At 38.5% G+C, this 25153-nt stretch overlaps 1 protein-coding gene across 8 annotated transcripts in view; it reads left to right on the forward strand.

Moving 5' to 3' along the window:
- Window positions 1-25153, forward strand: part of LOC107095155 (sodium channel protein type 8 subunit alpha-like) — a 61655-nt gene that overhangs the window by 19837 nt on the left and 16665 nt on the right. For 4 of the 8 annotated variants that reach the window (XM_015391139.1, XM_015391134.1, XM_015391133.1 and 1 more), the window contains exons 7-20: window positions 2089-2310; window positions 2555-2618; window positions 5225-5366; window positions 7662-7865; window positions 7954-8235; window positions 9752-10066; window positions 12746-12881; window positions 13127-13365; window positions 14559-14732; window positions 14848-15204; window positions 15295-15768; window positions 17572-17689; window positions 19872-20026; window positions 21116-21289. In XM_015391139.1, coding sequence (XP_015246625.1) covers window positions 2089-2310; window positions 2555-2618; window positions 5225-5366; window positions 7662-7865; window positions 7954-8235; window positions 9752-10066; window positions 12746-12881; window positions 13127-13365; window positions 14559-14732; window positions 14848-15204; window positions 15295-15768; window positions 17572-17689; window positions 19872-20026; window positions 21116-21289 — 3056 coding nt within the window. The remainder of the gene's footprint in view (window positions 1-2088; window positions 2311-2554; window positions 2619-5224; window positions 5367-7661; window positions 7866-7953; window positions 8236-9751; window positions 10067-12745; window positions 12882-13126; window positions 13366-14558; window positions 14733-14847; window positions 15205-15294; window positions 15769-17571; window positions 17690-19871; window positions 20027-21115; window positions 21290-25153) is intronic. The other 4 variants (XM_015391138.1, XM_015391141.1, XM_015391140.1 and 1 more) reach the window with 1 other exon arrangement.

Below are 25153 nucleotides of genomic sequence, written 5' to 3' on the forward strand. Positions count from 1 at the left end.
CTAATTGGTTGCTGTCTTTTTCTTACAATTCCTCAAAAAAAGCTGCAAAATTTAATTGCTTTAATGTTGTTATTGAGAGATTTTATCCGATTTTTTTATATTACCCTATCTGTTTGATAAGTAAAACAAGACTATGTGAAAATAGTTTGACCAGATTAGAGTAATAGCAAATGCAGTCAAGCATTGTGGTTTTTTTGACAAGACTTAACTGAAGCAGAGAAGCAATGTCTGTGGTTTGGTTGATATTTCATAGTGTCGAAAGCTACGTGTAATATGTATAATATGAACATAGAATTATGGGCTGGACAATATGGTCTAAAGTTTTATCAGGATATATTTCTTAATTTAGGTCAATTTTATATAATTTCAATATAGACAAAATAATAGCCTCAGACAGACTGCCAAGAATGGCCATAAAATAATCCTGTACAAACTTATGACAAAAGGTTGATAAAACTCCTTCAAAATAAAAGTTTACAGTTAAAAAATTATGATAGAAAAATAACAAAACACATAAAACCCCAAACAGTCAGTCATTGGAAATTTGCTTTGAAGTAATATTGCTCTTTTTGAATAAAGTCGTATTGCAATATATATTGAGAATCAATTATTGTCCACCTTTAAATATATTTATATATCATTGGTAAATATCACTCAGCAGTAATATTAATATTGAATGTCCAAATTTCCATACAAGTGTATCCTTACACAACTGGAATAATTTGATTCAATTTAAAACTTTAGTTTTTCTTCTTCAAATTGAAGATAGTGAATCTTCTGACTACTTTTACAACTAGGCTAGGCTTATTAGTGTTTGGGTTTCAAAATGCCTCGTCTTTTGGATTGCCTAATATTCTCAATCAAAGTTAATTTTCACCTAAAAATGTCATTATAAGGCCGAAATCCTTTTTTAAAAGTTTTGTGAGTTAAGACATGTGCTCTAGGTATTCTTTGGATTGGGTCAGGCCCGGTTTTCTTATTGTTTTATACGAGTCCAAGCTAAATGCCACTACGGACAAACTCAAAATGTAAATCTTATCTTTAGCCCTGAGTAATTATGTTTTGTTTTTTTTGCAAAAGATCTGATTTTCTCAGGAAATTAGGTTCTTTTCATTCCAAACCAGACCGATACTGATTTTATTGGTCATATAGTTTTCTTTATGGGATCTTCTCATCAAGATAAGAAAATTACTTCCAGTAAATAGACCTGGCTAAGCTGATGACACTTTTATCAACAGTAGCTGAGATTGTCAGACTTAATCAAGGGCATATTTTATTAGAACATATTGCATGAACCGCCGGTAAAGCCCACTACCTATAGAGGCTGAACAGAAAAAAAGGTGTGGGTCGCCCAGCATCCCTGTGTGAGTTGCCTGTGGACCCCATTGTGAACACTGCCAGAGGATGCCTGTTCAGAAGGTAAAGTTAATTTATAATCAGTAGACCTGTGGATGAGACAGGTTGTAGGGTCACAGTATGGGGAGTCAGTGCTTTTGTAAATGACGCCTAAAACAAGACAGTTCAAGAAAGTGCCTGTGACTGGCACTGGCATTGAATTGCTCCTGTTCAGCCTTGGAGTTTAAATGACCTGCATGTGGTTTCCAGCCCCCCTGCCTGTGCCTCAATCCCTACTCATAGCCCCTCGTTGTGCTGCTGTGCTCTATTCTCTTTCATTATTCTATAGCCCTCCCCCTCTTTTTTTTTTATTATTATTGGCTGTAAAAGCAAATTTTCCCTCAATATATATTTTAATTGCATAATTGTAAAAAGAGTGGAAAGGCTTCTGAATATTTACTGTTTATTGTTATTACCGTAAAAGTATCTGAATAAAATTATTAATTTAATTGAAAATATCTTACAATGAATATTTGAAATTATTTTTTCTTGCCTGCAGTTTAATTAAATTAATTAAAAAATGTACCCAATATTAATGATTTATATTGAATATGCAGTTATTGTAACTTTTGATTTTTAATAATAATTTAAAAGTAACAATTGCTTGTTAGTTAAAAGACATAGTTTTTATCAGGACTAGTTTTTTTTTCACAGAATAACATGGAAAATTGTGTGTGTGTGGCTGACCACCAGGCCTGAAGACCATCGTTGGAGCCCTGATCCAGTCTGTAAAGAAGCTTTCAGATGTGATGATCCTCACCGTCTTCTGTTTGAGTGTCTTTGCCCTGATTGGCCTTCAGCTCTTCATGGGAAACCTGCGCCAGAAGTGTGTGTTATGGCCAATCAACCTTAATGAGACCTACCTGAACAATGGAAGCAAGGGTTTTGACTGGAATGAGTACATCAACAATGAGAGTAAGTAGGGGCGAGGCTTTGCCACTGGTTACCTGGCAGCGATGTAGAGTATGAGTCAGCCCATATGCTGGAATAAGGAAACAATATGTCATTTTGGCAAAAACCAAATGGTTAGAAATGAAATGCTCCTGACATAAATATCCAATCAAATTGAAGATTCAGAATGTTACAAAATAAACAATAAAAGCTGGAATAATTTTTTTTAATCAAATGTTAATATTGTTTTAATTTTGTTTTTCTGCAGCCAATTTTTACATCCTGCCCAATCAGCTAGACGCCCTGCTCTGTGGGAATAGCTCAGACTCAGGGTAAGATGACTCCATCTGACTCCTCTAAAATGCAACAGCCGATCCTGCATAGACATGCCTGCTGTGCCTTGCTATAGTATTCCCACCATCTCAAATGTTTGTGTTTGTTTGAAATAGACCAACAAAAGGTAACATGCTGAGATTTACCGGTAGTAAGAAAATTATACATAATTGTCCAATTTTTTTTTACCTTAGAAATCTGAAAAATATATCATGGAGAAGAAAAATACTAAGAAAAATCCTGTTCACCTAATTTTCTCCTGAATTCACTGATTTTTATAACTTAAGTCCAACTGTGTTTATTATTATTAAGATCTAACGACAGCTACTTTGGTAAAACATTATTTAATTAAATTCAATTCAGTTTATTCATGTATTGCCAATTATCAGAAGTCATCTCAAGGGACTTTACAGAGACATTTCAAGCAGAGCATACAGTCAGATTGGTTCAAAGTTTTTTTATCTAAGGAAAACCAGCTGAAAGAAACCTCCAGCAGGACCAGGTTGAGTCTGAGTGGTCATCTTCTGAGGCTGACTGGGGTTCAAGGAGAAAGAAGAAGACATACAGTACACAACGAAGCAGAGATACAAAAGGCAAATGTCAACCAGCTCCACACGCGGCCCCGACCAGGAGACACACAGCCAGGCAGCAGGCTCTGAGCCAGCTCCCATTTCATAGGATGAAAGAGAGCACATACAGCCAGTCAGAGAAACTGGACTACACTGAAAAAAAGGCCAAGCTCCAACGTCTATAAACAACTGTTGAAGGCAGCAGCACAGCTGATATTTCTCTCCAGGATGGTGTCACAGCCAACGTTGAGATATATATATATATATATATATATATATATATATATTTATTATTATATTCCAAGTTGACAGAGACACAACAAAGTTAATGTCACAGGATTACTCACTGCCTCTCCTACTCTGGCTTCTCCACATCAGCCTGACTGTCTGCTGATTGTTAAATTACTGGTAGAAAACCATGTAACCACCCACTGCATTTTGATCCACCTAAGACCTGCATATTCATATCTAAAACAATAATATCCTTAATAAAACAGCCATATAAACTAAAAACAACTTACAAATAAAGAAAAAAATTTAAATAACTATAATTAAGCTGAAAACAATAACAAAATCAATCGATTAGAAAACTGTAGATGTTAGCAAACTTACTTACTAAATTAAAAAGCTAAATGAAAAAGAGAATTAGCGCCTTCAAATATAGAGGGAAAAACTCCATGTATTTTCAGGGGTCACTGTTATCTTTGGGGTTGCAGGTTGAAATATTTGGGAATCCCTGTTCTAGCATACAAATTCCAATACAAGTTACCCTACGGTGACAATAAATTGTCTATCACTCAGATATGTTTAGGATGTGGTGTAATGATGCCTCTTAAAGATACCTTAGGGACTACCAAGAAACACAGCGGATTATTAGGGAGATATTTTACTTGACTTGAGCATCAACAGCAAATGTTTAGGTTGCTCTGGTTTCAGCCGGCTTTCAAATCTCAAACACTCAAAGAAACTATTTCTGTACCAACTTATGTCAACCAATACTATACAGAGTTATTTATTGTCATTGAATGTATTCCCAGACATTTATTCTTAGCAGTTTCTTCAACTATGCCGAATGATATTCCCTGAAGCAGGCAAAGACATTAAATGAAAGTGAAGAAAATGAAGAATGATGATACAAAGTTATAGAAAATACGAGGTAATAAAACAGTATATGAATATTACATGAAGTAATGTTTATTCCATCATACATAAATAAAGTGAAAACCACACAGCCACTATTTTTGTATGATATGGCTGTCCAGCAGCCGAGAGGGCCACATTAACTGTGGAGGAGCAGCAAGAGATCAGGTAGTAGAATGGAGACGTTTTATGAATGGCACATTTCATCTCTCTGTAATTAATGAGGGGCAATATTGTTGAATTGTTATAATATTCCTTTTGTTTTGGCACAAGCAGTTTGTGGACATATTTATAGCAGAAAAATAGAGAGCAAACTGTCCCAATGAACAAGGGGATGGCCACACAGAGTTCTCAGAACAGGAGAGATAGAGTTATTAGGAAGATGGGAGTAGACAAGCACAGGGAAACACGAGAAAACAACCTGTCAGAAGCTACAAATTGAAGCCCAGTAAGGCAGAGTTGTGCAAAACAGTTAGAAATAAATCCAGCTGTATGTCAAGTTAAAGTCTCTTCAATGTACTCCCTCGGGGAGGCAACATACTGTATAAATGTGGCTCATATTTCAACTTTATAGAAGCACAGGATTTTATTTAGTGGTGTCAGAGTAAAAGAGCCTAAGTAGATACGAATGCTACACTTCTGCTCACTTCTTAACAAAAACAGAAAACCAGATACCACTTTCCGCTTACTTTATAATCATGCATTAAATCCAAGTCAAAGATTTTATAGAATGGTTTCAATCTGACAGAATGGAGAAAAAAAGGTCATATTAAGGGGTGCTAGTACGTTATAAGGCACCTGTAAGCTGGATCGGATGGAAATATTATTAAATTTTGCTGTGCCATTTTTCAGGCTGCATGCCCAGCTCTCATTCTGTTTCTCTCTTCACCCCTCAGCCGCTGCCCGGAGGGCTACACATGCATGAAAGCTGGGAGGAATCCAAACTACGGCTACACCAGCTTTGACAGCTTTGGCTGGGCCTTCCTGGCTCTCTTCCGACTCATGACACAGGACTTCTGGGAAAACCTCTACATGCTGGTACAACAGATGTGTTAACTGGTCCAACTTTCTTTGCTATGTAACACACACCTGTCAAATTCTGCATAGGAATTATACAAGTTTAGCAGAGATATAAATGTTTTCACATGTTCCACCATAGGAAAATATATTTATGTGCCATTTTTAAAATCTGTTCATCATAAACTTAAAGGGATATATATTATTTGAATAAACTTTCAAGCCTTTACAAAAATATAAGAATTTATTTTACCCTTACTGAATGGTTTTGATCTATTAAACCAAAACAAGTGCATACAAATGCCAAATATCTAAAAAAAATATGCTGAATTCAGATCTATTTTAAATCTGTTATTTTCACCTCCTACATTTTGCCTGTTCCATTTCAAGTCTCCATCCCAGGGACATCCCTCTGGTCAGGTGGCTAGAATTATCAATGCTGAGTTTAATCCAAAACTGTGGCAGCACTCATGATCTCAGCTCTGAGGGTCAAGTGGAATAAATAAATCATTAAATATTCAATGCTTCATAATGTGTAGTGGGCACTGAGCAAAAGTCGGGAGATTTCGTTGTTTCTACTTTTACATTTGCAGTTCCACCCTAAGCAGCAGGATTACAATGCTGAGATGAAATGTTTTTTGCTGCAGAGTTTAGGTTTAGTGCAGAATGTTCTGAACATAGAGAAAATGCTGAGTTATCTGATTGCTCAAACAGTGTCATTAGCTTAGATGTGTCCTGCTGGCAGCAGTCAAGCTCCTCCGATCAGCTCAGATAGGAGTCAGATGTTATGAAGCAGAGATGCATCTAAAGGTTTGATGGGCACAGCCGTCAAGGAATGGACTTTGAGACCACCGGCTTAGAGTGACTCATGTATTTTTAAAGTTACTCTTTAGAAATTATTAATGCTTCTTGTAAATACACTTAATATAGAGAGAAATGTATGATTGGTGTTTGAGCAGAATTCTCCTCTTTCTTTAAGGTAGGGCTTCATTTATACTCTCCCACCTTAAAAAAGCTTTACCTGCGCTCCCATTTCAGGAACTTTTTCCAGGAACGATGCCAGATTACTATACTACTGGTTCCTAACTGAACCAAGGGTAGATGTTTATGGGGTTAGGGTGCTAGAGCTTTCTTAGTAATTGCATATTTCCTGTATCTTTTGTGTTTCCCTGCTTTAACTCAACGAGAGTTTATAGCTGGGTGAACTTTTAAGTTGCAACAAGAATAATTAAGTGTTCTAACATCTACAGCGACCCCCTCATTTCCATTGTTACAGTGTTCTGCTTAAAGTCAAGTTTAGTCATTCATTATGGAAGATGGGGCTGCTTAGTGGGGCAGTGGGTACTACTGCTGCCTTGCAGTAAGGAGGTTCTGGGTTTGATTCCCAGCCCGGGGTCCTTCTGCGTGGAGTTTGCATGTTCTCCCTGTGCATGCTGGGGTTCTCTCCGGGTGCTCCGGCTTCCTCCCACAGTCCATAAACATGACTATTAGGTTAATTGGCTCCTCTAAATTGTCCTTAAGTGTGAGTGTGTGTGCGTGAATGGTTGTTTGCCCTCTTTATCTCTGTGTTGATCTGCGATGGACTGGCGACCTGTCCAGGGTGGACCCCACCTCTCGCCCGTAGACAGTTGAAGATATGCACCAGCACCCCTCATGACCTCAGCAGGGATAAAGTGTTACGGAATAAATGGATAGGTGAAAATAATTGATTTAGTTTAATAAAAGTTCAGAATAACTGATAATAAAAACTTCAATCAATTTCTTGTGATTTAAACAGAGAGTGTTAAGAGTGTACAGCCTTTATATTATTAGATGCAAAACATACGCGCCTCGGTGGGTTTATGATGAACATTTTTAAGTTTTAAAGCAACAAACTGTTGTGTTGCTGGAACCAATGAGTTTGGCACCATTTTTCATGGAATAACCTGTTATTAAAAAGGAATCAATGGTGTTTAAAATGCTCTCTCATTGGTTTTGTCTTGGGCTTGGTGCCATTGTCCATCAGGTTATGCTGGTGTTGAGGATCATCTCCTCAGGATGATAAGGATGCAAAAAAACAAAAAAGGCTTAACCACGTACCAGCTACTAAGCAAGCAAGAATCAGTCCAAGTGGGCTCATTTAAACAGAAGCTAATATAAATGAATCTCATAATTTAGTTATTATTACAGTGGTTTAATACCTTATGTATCTTATGTCTTTGCCCCAGTTATAATTTGGCCACTTTGCAGCACCTGGTTCAATGTTTCTGATGAGCCATTTAGATCTGATGATATGCTCCCCTTTCCAATACTTCTGCTGCATTTGCTTTTAAACAGACCTTAAGGGCTGCAGGAAAGACCTACATGATCTTCTTCGTCCTGGTGATCTTTGTGGGCTCTTTCTACTTGGTGAATCTGATCCTGGCTGTGGTCGCTATGGCTTATGAGGAGCAGAACCAGGCTACCATGGAAGAGGCGGCACAGAAGGAGGAGGAATTTAAGGCAATGCTCGAGCAGCTCAAGAGACAGCAGGAGGAGCAGGTCAAACCTCTTTGAAATGGTGTTATAATTTTTTAGGGGAACCTGTTTAATATGTTAAGGTTTTACTAATGGGCTCATTTCTCTTCAGACTGCCCCTCCTGCAACCTCTGCTGGCACAGTGTCGGAGGATGCAGTGGAGGACGACGGAGGGGGGCGCCTGTCTGTCAGCTCTTCTGAGATGTCAAAGCTCAGCTCCAAGAGTGCCAAAGAGCGCCGCAACCGCAAAAAGAAGTGGCGTCAGAAAGAGCAGGAGAAGGAGAAAGGTGATAGCGAGAAGTTTGTGAAGTCAGAGTCGGATGATGGCAGTAAGAGGAGCCGCTTCCGCTTCCCTGATAACCGCCTTGGTCGAAAGTCTTCCATTATGAACCAGGTGAAATAACTGACCAAAATAAGACCCTATAGTCTTCGTTGTTGGGAGTTTCTAAAAACTTGTTACTTTTCAGGGCTTGCTCATAAGTATCCTGCTGAATATAATGACATAAAACTAATGTATCTTTATGGGGAGCATCTGGAAAACAGATGCATTAGTAAACAAAAAAAGTTGCTTGAATTACAAAACCAGGGGAACAAGAGCCACCATAGCTGATCTAAAGATGACTTAAGCTCTGTGCTAAATATACTAAATAACTGTGAGTGTGGCAGTGTTTACATCCTGTTTTTGTAAGCAGGAATTTCAGATTTCAAATGCATAAAATGTGGTATTGCACATTCTTTTAAACAGAGAAGCACGTTTAGGCTGCAGATGAAGAAAGTCATGTTCAGATTTTGAATTATTTACTACAAAATCATGAATGTTTCAGAGAGAGTGAAGTTCTGCTGCTTTCTTTTAGAGGTATCTGGACTCCAAGGGTTTTTACAATGCCTTTCAGAAGCATTATTGCGCTAAAGCTGTTTAACCTTTTGTCACATCATATCACCACAGCCCCTAATTTCGCTGTGCCTATCAAAAAAGTTGCACTTTAATTTTAAGTTAAAGAAAGGAAAAGATTAAATTTTTTTTTACATTGACATATACTGTATAGAAAATTTGACATGTGTTTATTCAGCCCATTCCCAACTAAAAATCTAATTACCGGTAAAAGCAAACAATTGCCTTCAGAAAAAACACACCCAGTAAAAAGTATCCTCCTCAGCATAATCCAACATTATTAGAAATGCAGCAAGAGCAAAACTCCACCAACACAGCTGTCATCCTACAATAGCAGTTTGGGTGAGGAGAGCTTTGTTCTTGCCTTAAAGGGCCTTGGTATCATCTGAGGAGCTGCAGAGAAACAGAGCTCATAATGGCAGTATCAGCTGAAAGGTCAGCTTTTATTTGTACGCTTCAAAAACTTAATGGCAGATTTGTAGAAGCTGCTCTGATCAGAGAAGACTGTTGAAAAACAACTACTAGTAAAATGATGGCACCATTAGACTAGAGGGAGGCTTCTCTTTAACAGGGAAAGGGAATGTGGTCAACGCTGATATCAAGATGGAGGAAACTAAATATAGGGGCATCCTACAAAAAGACCATAACAGCAGGACAGCTGCCTTTAACAAACAGACAGATTTACAATGGAATGAATTAGAATGGAGAATAGGAAAGTCTTTAAAGTTTTATCCTCTTTTAGTTTTGGTCTCTCATTATTTCCCCTAAAGTTATTCTTATTGGGTTTTTGAGTTTTTTACTAAATAAAGGTTTGTAGCAGCAAATCCAAATTAACAATATCAATTTCACTTTTTGAGTATGTTTCGTATCTTTTCTGGTAAAGTATCGTGGTTATGAATAGCTGCAATCAATACTATCTGCACTGCCTGTGATGGTCGAAGAGTGCTTCTCTTGGAAAATTTGTAAATTTGAGCTTATCCTTTCTCATTTTGCCTCTTGCTCCTTCCCCACCCTCCAGTCCCTCTTGAGCATCCCCGGTTCGCCTTTCCTCTCCCGTCACAACAGCAAGAGCAGCATCTTCAGCTTCAAGGGCCGCAGCAAGGACATGGGCTCTGAGACAGAATTTGCAGATGATGAGCACAGCACGGTGGAGGAGTGCGAGGAGCGCCGCGGCTCCCTCTTCAGCCCCTACCGGCGGAACAGCTACACCGGTTTCCACGGGAAGAGGAACAGCACGGTGGATTGCAACGGAGTGGTGTCGCTTATCGGCCCCGGGCCGGGTGGACGCCTTCTGCCTGAGGTGAAAATAGATAAGGCAGCTTCTGACGACAGTGTAAGGAAGTCAATGAGTAGACTTATCTAGGCATGGCCCCCCCTCTCGTCCGTTACGTTTCTTTCTGGCTCTCTTTCTTCTACTGTCATCTTTGCAAGTCCGTATGTATCTCTTGGCTAAGCGCTCGCGCCTGCCCTCCCCAGCCCCTGCAGTGTATGCTGCCCTCCAACTGTAGGCAAAGGATGGAGAAAATTGACTTAATTATAGAGACCAGACGTAGCCATTAGCCAGCCATGGTTTCATAGGGTCGGTAGTCTACATCAAAAGTAAATGGTATTGGTAGGATAAAGGAATTCTGAAATATATACTCTACCGTACAAAAATAATATATCTATATTTTGAATTCATTAACTGTGACCCTCTTATAATCTTTTTTTTTTTAAGTTGTCAGAGTTCTCCAGGCTTTCAATAAGTGTTTTAATATTTTTCTTGGGCTAAATCATCTGTCCAATCCTGACAAAGCAAATGCAAAAGCTTCTTGTGTTAAAAAAATTAAGTATAGGAAAATTGAAAAATTGAAGAGAAAAGAGGAGGTGTGAGTCTGCTTAACTTTTGATGAAACATACTGATACAAATTTCTGCCTGTAAAGCTAGCATTTGTTAATAAAAAGAGCAAAAATCAAATGTTCCTGAAGATCTGAATTATTAGAATTACGAACCCAATTCCTATTGTCATGTCTCACATTTAAACAAAATATAAACTAAGCTAAACAAACACTTAAATTGTTAGATGAGGAAAGAACTAGCAATTAATGTAAATTATAAATTGATTTACTAATTACATTTATTTCTACTCTCTCAGTGACAAGTAAAGAAAATGAATAAATACAGGAAAAAACAGTTACTGCACTAATTCAACTCTATTATTACAGAATTAAGAGGAATTTTATTGTGACACAATGAATTTTTAAAAGATTATGTTGCCTAATTTGAGATGTGAGATTAATAGATATAGCAGGTTATTGTTCTCCATTGAGCATGAAAAAGGGTTTACTGTCTTAATTTGAGTTCTCAAATTTAATGTCAGTTTGAAAATGTTTTTTTATATTCAAAGCTGATAAAATGTTATTTTTTCACAAAAAAAAATCTTAGTTCAAAGCTAACAGATATGTCAATATTTTAAACTAAGGCTAATAATCAAATTAGAATTGTAAATGTAATATTTCAACAGACAATTTAAGAGGAACATTTTCAGTCGACCTCATGAAAAGGAGCTCATGAAAAGTCTGTGGTGTTTCAGAGCACAATAATTGATTCTTTGCAAAGTTGCTCGGTCCAGACAAAATGCTGACTCATCCTTTATGGTTAAGTACCTTTTTGGTCTAAATTATTATAAGTCAGAGTTAAGTAGCTTTAAAACAACTTTTTTATAAAGGGACTGTTGTTCTCAAAAAATTTGTGATGAAGCTGCCAAAGCCTAACTGAGACCTTTAAAATGTCTTTAGAGTCCTTAGAGATATTGACGACCACTTAAACAGAATTCTTGAAAATAGCTCTTTTACAGGAATGTCTTCAGATTCTAGCATTTCTACCGAATCCTGTTAAACAGACCTGGATCAATTGCTTTATAAAAATCCCCCAAAACTCACACATAGGTCAAATCCTAGATGATTAAAAACATTTTTTTATGCATAGGATGGGATGGATTTTCTGCTTAACACTCAGTTTTTGTTGGCAAAAACTACCTAATGATGTGTTAACGTGCTTCAGTGTGTTGATGTGTTCCTCCAGGCATCCAGGTCCTCTGCTCTGTGTGGGTAGATCTACAGTAAGAGGCGGAGGACATAGGGGACCAGCACTGTAGAGCCAAAGACATTTTTATCTGCTTCCCTAATTCCCATACATGATACCAAAGCAGATGTAAAAGAAACACATAGAAACTATTACACCATCCTCTTAGACCTTCATAAAGAAAATAAATAAACAAAACAAAGGAGGGCTGCTGTCCTTGTCTGTCTTTACCTTTCTCTGTCTTCCAAACTATCCCTGGTCAACAGTAGTGAATTAGTTTTACCTCCCTCTAGTTAGCATGGTAGAAATAAGTGCTAAATTAGAACAAGCATGTGGTAGAAGAGTAGAGAATTGGTTCAGTTATCCATAGTTTTCCTCTCCCTCTCTTTGACTTGGAGCATGCTCATGCATGACAATTGGATGAATCTGAACTACCTGCCTCCATATTATCTCTTGACTTGATGGTTGCAATATAAGTTGTATGATTCAAAGTAAGAAGCATCTATTTGCAAGTGACATAGAGATGGCCAGAATTGGGAGACACTTTTTAATTAAAAAATATATATAACTGATTATATTGCAATGGCAGCAAAGCCTCCATTTTTTTGCATGACATGACTGATAATGCATTCATGCAGAAGCAGTTTTCCCTGCCCAAATATATCATGACCCATTATTGAGCGAATCTGGAAGAGCAGTCCCATTCAAAGACATTAGGTCAAAAAGCCCTTGCCCACTGCTCCCACTTTGGCTGACACATGCATGAAATTACAGCCTATGCAGATATTAAAAAAGTCAAAAAGGCCCCCTCTCCTTAACTGCCCCAAATTCTGACCCTCAACTACAATAGCCAACTGTTGCACTTCCCTCCGCCGGCCACCGGTGGTGATGTGGGATGGGGTTCATGTCGTCTCCATGGGTGCTTGATTCTTCCTCTCCTCCTGACAGCCGACTACTGAGGTTGAGGTGAAGAAGAAGCTGTCGGGCTCCCTGATGGTGTCTGTGGACCAGCTCAATACCTCCTTTGGGCGGAAAGAGCGGGCCAACAGTGTCATGAGCGTCATTACCAACACATTAGCGGAGGGTACTGCCACTTTTAACCCAGCTATTTTACCTGCTTATTCTCATTCTTCTTTAACTAGGGCTGCACTCATTGACTGACTAGTTTTGACATGAATTTCCTGCTTATCTGCTTTGCAAATCCAACAGTACCAGATACATACAGTGCATACAATTTTTTTCTATCATATTATACCATTGCATGCATGCAGTATGCTCTCGCATGTCATTATGTTTGGTTTTGATCTGTGATCCGCGCTATGTCTTTAGAACTGGAGGAGTCTCAGCGCAAGTGTCCACCATGCTGGTATAAGTTTTCTAACACATTCCTGATCTGGGAATGTTGCCCATTGTGGATTAAGATCAAGGAGATTGTAAACTTGATAGTCATGGATCCCTTCGTGGACCTGGCCATCACTATCTGTATCGTCCTCAACACCCTCTTCATGGCTATGGAGCACTACCCCATGACGACTGACTTTGAGGAGATGCTGTCTGTAGGCAATCTGGTGAGTGTGTTTTATTTCTCTCTCTCTTTGTTATCTGATTTGCTTGTGAGGAATCTTTTCAACTCCTTCTCAGTCGCTCAGAGATTGCTGTTATTTTTGGACCATAATTGGCAGCAGCTTTCATTGTGTATCTAGAGTTAAAAGAGAAAAAAATGGGAGAACAGAAAAAAAAAAAAAAAACTAGGCACAGTCTTCCTGGGTTTTTATTTTCCTCACATACATGCACACAGTTTTGACCACCCCTCTTTGTCTCTGTTTAAGTCTTTTCTTTAATTACAAGGAGCTGCTGTTTTCCTGCAGTGGGAACAGCTTTTCTTTCTTGCGGTTGACCGTTAAATGGGAGGGCTATATTAATTTTTCATGGAGCCTGATCGATGTATCTAAATTGAGCCTGAATTATGGCTCAACATTCCAGCTCACTGATGGCTTTTTTGGGAGTAAATGTGAGCACAGGCAGCATGATGTCTGTTTACATACAGCTACCTCTTCATATTTTGCTCCCCATGTAAAATGCCTAAAAATAAACCAGCCTTTCACTGCAATCGATTAGTCTAAATCTAAGAAATTGAATAAAACAGCCTTTTAAAATCAGCTCTAACTGTATTGATTTGATCATGTATTTTGAGCAACTAGCCTTCTGAAAGAGCCAATAACAAGTTATATACAGGTATTCTGAAGATGTTCTGATGAGATGACACACCCTAAACTACATTCCCATGTCCTTTGGAAAGGAAACAGAATTACAGATCCTCCACCATGTTTAACATTTTCATAAAGTTTCATAAAGTGCATGAGCCCTAAAACTTACAATCTTTGAAAAAGATTCTGAAAACCATGTTTTAATGTATAAACTCCGGGGGGCTCAGCTGATAAAGTAAGTGCACCATGTGAAGAGGCTGTAGTGCTTCAGAAGGCTGTCGTTACACGGACTCCATGTTTGAGGCCGTTTGATACATTGCTTCCCCTTCTCTCTCTATCCTCTTTCCAGTAAACTAGCTTATAAATGTTAAAACTAATAATAAAACAAGGAAAGAAGAAAGAAAGAAACAAAAATGATCAGAGTCTAATTTAAATGAGACTCAGTTTGCAGAGAGGTGTTTTATCGTCTGTCCATCACATCCAATTGTCTTTCCTGTAAAACATGCTGCTGAGTCTAATTTATTTGTTCGAATCACATCTTTCTTACCTTGTAGGTGTTCACAGGAATCTTTGCAGGCGAGATGCTTTTCAAGCTTGTAGCTATGGATCCGTACTACTATTTCCAGGAGGCCTGGAACTGTTTTGATGGATTCATTGTGACGCTGAGTTTAGTAGAGCTGGCTCTGGCTGATGTTGAAGGCCTCTCTGTTCTGCGGTCATTCCGATTGGTGAATACTTGCTTGACCCCCATCTCTACCACCCTCTCCCCTAAATCTTTAAAACCGGACTCGATACTTGAATGTCATGACTAATTCCCATCTCTTTCCTCTTATCTCTTTCCAGCTGAGGGTGTTTAAGCTTGCCAAGTCCTGGCCGACACTGAACATGCTGATCAAGATTATTGGTAACTCAGTGGGAGCTTTGGGAAACCTGACATTGGTGCTGGCCATCATCGTCTTCATCTTTGCCGTGGTGGGCATGCAGCTGTTTGGAAAGAGCTACAAAGACTGTGTGTGTAAGATTGCTCTTGACTGTGAGCTGCCTCGCTGGCACATGAATGATTTCTTTCACTCGTTCCTGATCGTCTTCCGGGTGCTGTGTGGAGAGTGGATCGAAACCATGTGGGACTGCATGGAGGTGGCGGGGCAGGGAATGTGCCTCATTGTGTTCATGATGGTCATGGTCATTGGTAACCTGGTGGTGAGTTTCCACTTTGGCTGGCTGTTATCATGTGGTGACATATTGAAGCGTTGATGCTCAATCACTGACTTGATATCCATGTGTTTCAAGGTGTTGAACTTGTTCCTTGCCTTGCTGCTGAGCTCATTCAGTGCCGACAACCTGGCTGCAACAGATGACGATGGCGAGCCCAACAACCTCCAGATTTCTGTCATGCGCATCAAGAAGGGCATTGCATGGATAAAAGCTAAGGTGCGCATACTGGTGGCGAGCCTGGTCCGAAAACCTCCCATGGAGGATGAGCAGAAGCCTCTGGAGGATATGTGTGACACCAAGGTGAACTACATCGGCAATCACACTGGGGTGGACATCAAACGCGACCTGGATTATGCCAAGAATGGAAACGGCACCACCAGCGGCATCGGCAGCAGCGTGGGGAAATACATGATCGATGAGGACCATATGTCGTTCATCCACAACCCCAACCTGACAGTCTGCGTGCCCATTGCTGTGGGAGAGTCCGACTTTGAAAACCTCAACACAGAGGATTTTAGCAGCGAGTCAGACATCGAGAACAGCAAAGAGGTCAGTGACTAATCAGATGGTTTAACAACCTACAGCAATGGAAACAAAATGCCTTGTAGAAGGATTCTTAAAGGTGTGGACATCTTCTCATGTTACAACCACAAACTTGAATGAATTCATTTAGATTTTATGGGACAGACAAATACAGAGTATCGCTTAATTGTGAAGTGGAGGAAAAAAATATTAATTATTTTCAGATTTTTTACAAATAACTAAATGAAAAGTCTTAAGTGCATGATAATTAGTTGCCGCTCTGGTTGAAGCCGACAGAACAAAGACTCCTGGATGGGTGTCAAAATGTCTTAAAAAAAATGAGCGAAAGAAGAGTTGTCTACCAATTTAGGCCGTGACCCAGATGACTCAGAATTTACACAGGCATATTGATAATACGTTTTCCTTACTCAAACCCTGAATAATATATAGGACACCAATTACCATTAGAAGTGTCCTGGCTGGTAAATGACACCTGGGCGTAGATGTTTACCAGCTCCAACAAAACTGAATCAAATAAACTCACAACAGGAGTCTAAATACCTATTTACATGCCAATAATGCATTTAGCCAGTTAGTTCAGTTAGATGGACCAGGTATGAATCTAACATTTTCAGAACACTGGCCCTCTGGGACTGAAGTTTGAAACCTCTAACCTTGGCGGACGGTATTCATCAGAGAAGCAACAAGAAGGGTTGTGCTCTAGAGGAGCTGTGGAGGTTCACAATCAGTTGGGAGAACCTGTTGGAAGAACAACTTTTGATCTACAATTCTCGCCCATATGAAAAAGCAGCAAGAAGGGAGACAAGGTGTCCCTTTGCAGTTTGCTACTATATGTGTAAAGGAAAACATGTGGAGCAAGTTACTCTGATCAGATCAGCCTTGAAATAAGATGGCAGTATCATGATATAATGATTTCTTGAGCAGGGACAGTGAGTCTGGTCAGAGCTGATAGGAATATGAATAGAGCTGAAAACAATAAATTATTTGAAGAAAACCTGTTAAAGGCTGTAGTAGACTTTAGATTAGAGTTGCAATGGAATGGCTTAGATCAATGGAAATTCATGTGTAAGAATTTCTTGATCTACATCCTATTAAGATTGTACGGGAAGAGTACAGAAAATGCACTTCACAGATCCTCCCCGTCCACTCTGAGTGAGTTTGAGCTTTATTTTCACCAGAGAATTGGCGATAGGCATATGCAGGTCATGCATTTGATATTAGTATTTGTAAAAAAGAAAAACCATGTGCATGTTCATAATTAACCTATACTTCCTTGTTCCATCACAAGAAATCTCAATATTGTGCAAAGATGTTTGTGAAAAAAATCAAAAAGGAGAAAATAATTTCAAGCTTTATTTTTTAGTTTAAAAACATGCTGATCTCCACAGTGAAGTCTTTTCACTGGGCATTAAATGGATGGGTGTGGTGAGCTCCTCTGCACTGTTGAGAGTAATGGAGATCCATTACTCAACAACAACATCTTGTCTGCCTGAGTCAAACAGGGAGCATAGAAGAATGGATGCCCGCTTACATATGTCTCCTGTTAAATGCATTAAAAAAACTTTCAGAGCAAATGATGTGCTATTTGATATTCTATTGGAGTGGATTATATCTGATATTCTGGATTGCTTTGAAAGGAATCCGTTTTTTTTGTTTTTTTTTTTCAATGAAAGACTTAGTAAGTGTAGTTTCCTAACTGAAATGTTTCTGCATCTTAAGTAATGTTCTTCTGAATCCACTCCAATGTGCATCAATAATGTTATTTTCTTTTACACTTATGTGCAAGCTCATTAGTCTCCTTTTCAACAGCTGGATGACACCAGCTCCTCAGAGGGCAGTACCATTGACATCAAGCCAGACGTAGAAGAGGTGGTGGTGGTAGAAACGGTGGAGGAATACATGGAACCAGAGCCATGCTGGACAGATGGTGAGTCCACTGCTTCCACTGCACTCATTACCACTTCTCCTCCCTACCCTGCACCAGCCTCCCTGTGGAAAATGGAAGAAGGCAGGGTGTTAGTATGGATGATCATTCATGCATAGAAGCCAATTCTCTGTCTGTCTATCCATCAGGTGCTTCATTGTAACTCTCACAGAACTTCCTCTGGTAAATAAAGTGGTATGGTAAATCAATTTGTACAACAGATTTTAATATATTCAACAGGCAATTTAAAGTGCTTTACATCATAAAAGACTACACAGCAAATCCTCAAAACATCAGAATCATGACGCACAGTCATAGAAATCCCATTATAATTATATTGAAATTGTCAGTATGTAATAAGATATTTTGTCTAGAGCAGCTTTTCTCTTGGGTTTGTTTTGCACAAAGGCAGCTCTAAACAGGTGGGTCATCAACCTTAATCTACAGGAGTTCAGTGCTTCAGATGTTTTGCAGTGATCTGGGAGTTTGCTGCAGGTTAAAGCTGAATAAAAGTGATGCTGCTTCGTATTTGGTTCTGGTTCTGGGGACACAAAGTAGACTGGAGCCACAAGAGCTGAGTATTCTGGAAGGTTGAAAAGATGATAGTTTATGTTTAAAGTATTGTGGTGCTACACCGTTTAGCGATTCATTAACTAACAAAGTATATTCTCTTAGCTACAGGTAGCCAGTGTAAGGACTTTAAAACCTAGATGTTGTCCTCCATTTTCCTAGTCTTAGTGAGAACACCAGCAGCAGCATTTTTGATAGGCTGCAGCTGTCTGATTGATTTTGTATTGGCCTGTGAAAATACTTTTGCAGTAATCAGTGCGACTAAACATAAAAGCAGGGAGTTTCTCTGTCTTGTGACATTAGTTCTTTAACTCTTAAAATATTCTTTAGGTGGTAATAATGCAGGTTTCTAAATGTAGCAGCTGAAGCTGCATACTGACTCTTGAGCATTCCTTTTCAGACCCAAAGATAATAACTTCAATTTTGTGGCTGTTCAGCTTAGAAAGTTTTGGTGCCTCCATGGATAGATTTGTTCTAAGCATCTAATCAGTGCTTGGATAGGTTCGCAGCTGTGTATCATATGCGTAGTTCCGATAACTAATATTAATACTTACTATATTATTACTTTTACTTTTAATTTGCTTAAAAAGATAGCAATGATACCCTGGAAGTCATATTTGATTGACCCTGATATCTATAAAAGCCTTTCTGTTCAGAATAAACAAGTACAATTGTAGTCTATATATTCTAAAAGATGCATCTCCAAAAAACATCATGGTGATAAGTTATTGCTGTCAAAGACAGTTTCTCCACAAGAAAGGGACAGTAACACAAATGCATTAGATATTTAATGTTATTTAGATTTATTTTGTTTTTTCTTTTACACAGAATTAGTTATAGCTCTTAAATAATTTGCCAGTTTTTACTATTGAGACATTAATTGATCCGTATAAAGACCCAGTTAACCGTAATATATGCATTCTCTCAGGCCTTGATCCACATTTGCAATACAAGGAAGAAAAATTTGATTTTGCATTTGTTAAAATGAGAAGGATTTGTCCCCTTGTAAGGAAGGCTGTAGCGCCCCGGGGGCCTCCTCACCGGTTCTTTTCCTGGGAGCAAGTTATTTAATACTCTTAACTCAAACTGGGTAAAACCATATAAAAAAGGACTATAAAAACAGGAGTAAAAAAGTAACAGAGTTTATTCCAGATCAGGTCGTTACAAGACAGAGAAAAAATGCTTAGAGCTTGCACAGCTGTGGTCTCAAAATCACGTCCGCAAGCGTCCGGCAAAGTTTGAGCCCCGAACAACGTCATCTCCTGCTTCTTATACCTTCTGAGTCTGTGTTGCATCATGTGGATGCTTAGCTGTCCGTATCAGAAACTGACACGCCATCCATGTCTTGAACTCCATGCAGCTTGCTTCTATGCTTCAGGGTTACAGATAAAGATAGCTCTCCTATCAGACCGGCTCCAAGATGTGCCCATATCCTGTGTACTCTTAGAGACACAAAGGCTGTCTTGATTAGATGACCTCCGTACACACCGTGACATCCGCAATGTGAAGGAAGGCCTTCTGCTCTGTCTAATCTGACTAACAAAATAACAATGCAAATGATGTATAAAAGAATAAACCTAACACATTCTTTTCCTCTCTTCCTCTGTGTTTACAGCCTGCGTGGCCAAATATAAATGCTGTGACGTTGACATCACTATGGGCTGGGGGAAGAACTGGTGGTTCCTGAGGAAAACCTGCTACCTGATCGTTGAACACAACTGGTTTGAGACTCTCATTATCTTCATGATCCTCCTCAGCAGTGGGGCTCTGGTAAGTAGTACTTGCCTTACCATTTGCTTTCCTTAAAATCAAAGAAACAATACTAAGCAGAGGCATAAATATTTTACTATATTACAATAACTATAATCCAAAAAACCCAACTACCAATGCAATTTTGTTTTTAATCAACAATTTACTCATTTAAAGCCAAAACAAAAGGAGAGTAAATTTTGTTAATTCTTTAACATCTACTTCTTAGTAATTGGCCCTTTTAGTATTTCTACAGTAACAAATATTGGTCTCCATATGCATTCCTTAGAATACTTACCCTAATGTTCATATTTCCTAAAGGCTCCCAACATTTTCCAAATACAACAAGGTTTACTACAGACAGAGGTTTATGGTCAAAATGCTAAAAAACAGTATTTAGCTATAATATATTCAGAATGACCCTGAGCTGACTCCAACAAGAGGGAACCAATAGATTCCTACAGCTTTTTTGCTTTTTTTGCTCTCTACATTTAAATCTGACACTGATTCTGAAAGATGTGAACTTCAAACATTGGTAAAACTTCCACACTGAACAGTGTCTACCTAACTAGTGAATGCATGGTGTATTCATTAGTTAGGAAAGGGATCGAAGGTTTCTAACTGTCTGGATCTCAGGTTGGGGTTCTTCAAGGTGATTATTGTTCACTTTTAATTAGCAGACAATATATCAGGTGCATCTTTTGTGTGGTTGTTTTTAACTATATAAAGAATAGAGAAGAAAATGTTTGTCAGTTTGTTTCAGCTTTTTTCTTTGGAAGTAAAATGGATTGCTATCTCAACGTAAAGTGTGAAAAACTGTGTTGGAGAGGGGCTGTTATGCCAATACTGATTAATGAATGTCCATTAGTTAAATCAGTATATCTATTTCTGAATAATCATATAAACTCAAGCACATAAAAATACAGCCAACAGGATTTATTTATAAAATTTTTTTTGAAGACTTAGCAATATGATGATTATTTTCTTTTCCCCTGTTAACTGTAAATAGCTCGTGTTCTGCTCGGTTGAACTGCGTGAGATTTCATTCTAACTTATTGTGTGTAATAAGTCTTCAGCCGTGTCTCATCTAGCATTTGTGTTTCTCTGTAGGCCTTTGAGGATGTATACATTGAGCAGAGAAAGACGATCAGGATCATTCTGGAGTACGCCGACAGGGTTTTCACCTACATCTTCATCCTGGAAATGCTGCTGAAGTGGGTTGCCTATGGTTTTGTCAAGTATTTCACCAATGCTTGGTGCTGGCTGGACTTCTTCATTGTGGATGTAAGTTAAGCTCCTCACTTTTTATGTGGGCAAAATATTTGTTTAAGTATTTGCTGAAACACACTCTGTTCCCAACAAAAGCAACACACAGTTGGACCCTATAGACTTCAAATACAAAGGGTTGATATCTAATTACAGTATCGCCACAATTTGGAAATATCTAAATTATTCTGCAAATATTTTCAAAATAAAATGAGATGCATTGTTTTGCCTTTGATTTCCATTGTTGTACATATATGTTGCTCCTTTTGTTGTCTACTGGGTGTGGCTGTGTTTAAGAGGTCACAATATTTATTACATATCTGCTAAATGATTTGCACAAGGTGAGAGGACGTGTTGCTTTCTGTATGAATATCATATTTACAACTTCTTCTATAAGAGCAATGTTCTAAAAGGCTTTACAACAGCCATACCTGCCTATTTCACCTTTTACAAATCCAGCAACACTTTGGGTATAACTCTGAGATGCTTGAATATGTACCTCACAGCGTGTCGCTGTTTTTAAGCTTTTATGTCTTGAATCCACCCTACTCCTGTTCGTTCTGCTGTAAGATTGATTGTTCTCTGATATGTGATGCAGAGTCTTTTTTTTAAGCAACTGATTTCGAGTATAGCTAAATAATTTATTTTTCCATTAGTTACAGTAATTACACTCCTGCAGACATGTGCCTTCAAAGCTGCAACTGGTCCTTACACCTGTTATTGCTGTTTGCAGAAGCATAGTCATAGGTTTATCTAAATTTAAAATAAACTAACCAAGGATAAAAACTGAGCATCTAAAAAGTCCTACCTGATCTGAGCACAACTTGAAGCAAATAAATAGTGATGTATTTTCACTCTTTTATGATCAACATGATTTATTAGTGTTTTCTGTCTTTTGCTTCATTAGAAAAAAAACATTTTTGCCTCTTGAAAAAAATATTCCAATACAAAACTGATGAGCTCACAGTTTTCCCTACAATCTTTGAAAGATGAAGAAGCTGCAAAGCAAAACAAATTCAACACTTGTCTAAATGTGTTTAATTTAATTAAACTAAGCAACAGTTAGTTCCTCCAAAGAGTTGGTGTTAATGCAATCAGCTAAATTCAAGCAGCTCTGATAAGTTTTGATTTTAAAATGAATAATTATCAGAATTTCTCTCAGAATGCTAGCCTATCTGGGACGCCTTATCTCCTAAAACAGGTGCGCTAGTGAAACATCTGTGGCGTAGGAAATCGTTATCTCGGGTTAGGCTGTAAAAGTTTATCCTGTGACCTGATAGTTGCAGGTTAAAATCCAAGCTTGGTTGTTGTTACCTAACGTACATTAAGTGTTGATGGTGTTTAGAGGGCCCAGGTGTGCCTGAGCATGGCAGCCTTGCCTCTGTCAGCATGCCCCAAGAGCAGCTGTGGCTACTCTCTATCACACAGCAAGAGATTGATTGCAACGGATATGCTGATGATACTCTGCTATACTCGTCCTTAAAACCCTTACAAGTAATAAAAGTAGTTTGTGGTGTGAACGTTTGAGAATATGTGCTAGTGTTATGCTACGTTCTCAGTGCCAAAGAGTTCATGCAATTCATCACAAGAATAAGGAATAAGGTGGATTAAAGACAAGCTACAGACAATATCGTGTTTTTATTGAGTGCCATTTTTTACAGGATAAGGAATTACAATTTTGACTTGGATTTAAAAAAAATAGGCCAAAGGTCCATTAAAAAGACCTAAATCTGAGTTTGAGATAATGGATAAGGTGTAGGAACACCACAGACATGTAAAGCGATCAGATGTTATACTAGGTAACAACCATATTCAAGTCATACTCTGAGCAGTGGGATGTGATAGATCCATGTTTTGTAATATGTTCTCTGCCTGATGTTTGATATATGCCCCTGTCCTTTCTCTCTGTGTGCTGCTCTGTTCCTTATGTCAGTCAAGACAGAAAGTCAAGAACAGGATACCTTTACTCTATTCCTTGGCCACTGTGCACACCTACCTAACCTCACTTTTATTTATTTTTCCTGCTGAAATGCTAAAGCATTAAACATTCCCCTTAGTGGCACAAGTGGATAGAATAAAAAAAAAATCTGATTTTTGACATTCTCCTTGAACTAACCACCTCTCTAGTGTCCAATTCCTCAGCTAGTACCTGTGAATGGACTCCTATCAAATAAATTGCCAGGAGTTGTCTACTGGTTTATTTTGAGCTCCTCTGATAACCCCATTTAGGACTCTTGCATGTAATAGTATTATAGATATTGTATTTTCAAATTTGCATGGGTTTCTACAGCTATATATAAAAATCTAAACAGATTGTTTCAGCTAACCTTGTCATTAATTAATAATGCAAAGTTTTACACATTTCTGATAAAAGATTTTGTATGAATTTCAAGTATACTATAGAATTTAGTGTTTCTGGTTCTTCATGAAGTAGACTCCCTTCCTTTTGTTTGTCATCCACCCAAAGTGCTTCAGGCAGTGTGGGGGATCATGCCTCTCAAGATGTTTAAACATTTTATATTGTGTGACATCCCTCTTCCCCTTTTTACCTATTCTCCTTTCACTCCCTCTTGGAAGTATAACCTCGGGAATGTGGTGATTTTGTGCTGAGATGTAATGATGGTGGGTGACAGGCAGCTGGCGGTAAGTTTGGTCTTCACTAGAGCTCCCCCTTTTAAAAACAAGAGCTAACGAAAGCATTAAAAGTTCTTGATGAGTCACGGCCGTTGTGGCCAAACTGTGCCTCTGCTGTTCTGTGTTGTGGGGTGAAAACATTGCCATTGACTCATAAAGGGGGCACCATCATTAAACCGGCCTGTATTTTTCTATCAGTGTGACTCTTCGTATGGGTTTGCTTCTCCTTATTTCCCCATTACTGTATTTTTGTTGTCCTTTCATTTATGTTGATCTGACTCTTTCATTCTAAAAATGTTTCATGGCAGAGGAAAGTAAACTGTGTGCTTTTTTTGTGGGGGGGTATTTTGTTTTTGAGGTGGGTTTGTGTGACACAGTTGTTAGCAGTCTACAATAGAAAGAGGTTAGAGATTAGAGAACAGATATACATTTTGATTGGGGAGAAAGAAAAAATATATTTTAATTTCACTGACCCGTGTTGACAGGGGTCAAACGACAAGGCAAATGACTGGCGTTAAAATCACCATCAAACGGATTGGCTCTGTACAGTGGAAACATTAGACCCAAGTTGGTTTGCGATACAATCGAGCGTAACATATGGACGTCAACACACTACGCCAGTCGCTTCTGATCTAACAAGCAAAAGCAACTCAGCTCACATAAAAAAAAACAATGAAACAGCGGTGGTGAGAGGGAATCGGAATGACAAAAAAAACAAAATAATAAAACATACTTACTACGCCCTGGCTCCCTTCCATGCTGCTTTCCAATGTTTACTGATTTCTGTTGCACTGGTGTCACCATTAGTGGTAACCTAACATGATGGCGTCACCAGACACCCAGCAGTGGGGGAACAGAGGCCATGCAGCTTGCCTGTGGCGGATCAGACACAGTTTTTTTGCCAATGGGCTAAATGCAGATTCCTAGCGGGCCGACCTGCATTTGAAAAACCCACGTTAATTAGTTAATTTCAGTCAGAAAGAGGCTTTATTTTTCTTCCTAAAGAGAAAACTAACTAAAAGAAAAATATAAACATTGAAACAAGACACTCCCAGAAATTGTCTTTCGGGTCACTGTTGCCAAAATGAAGGCACAACATTTTAATAGAAAAAGATACATGTCTTAAAAAGTTTATTTTTTTTAACATTTACTGTATTTTTGAAATTCCTTTTACCTCTGCCATGACGTTTCTCTCACCATTAATTACATGTCCTTTTACATTTACTTGGTCATTTTATCATTTAACAT

This window comes from Cyprinodon variegatus, unplaced genomic scaffold (genome assembly GCF_000732505.1).
Source record: "Cyprinodon variegatus isolate N-32 unplaced genomic scaffold, C_variegatus-1.0 Scaffold526, whole genome shotgun sequence".
In the NCBI taxonomy this organism is placed as follows: domain Eukaryota; kingdom Metazoa; phylum Chordata; class Actinopteri; order Cyprinodontiformes; family Cyprinodontidae; genus Cyprinodon; species Cyprinodon variegatus.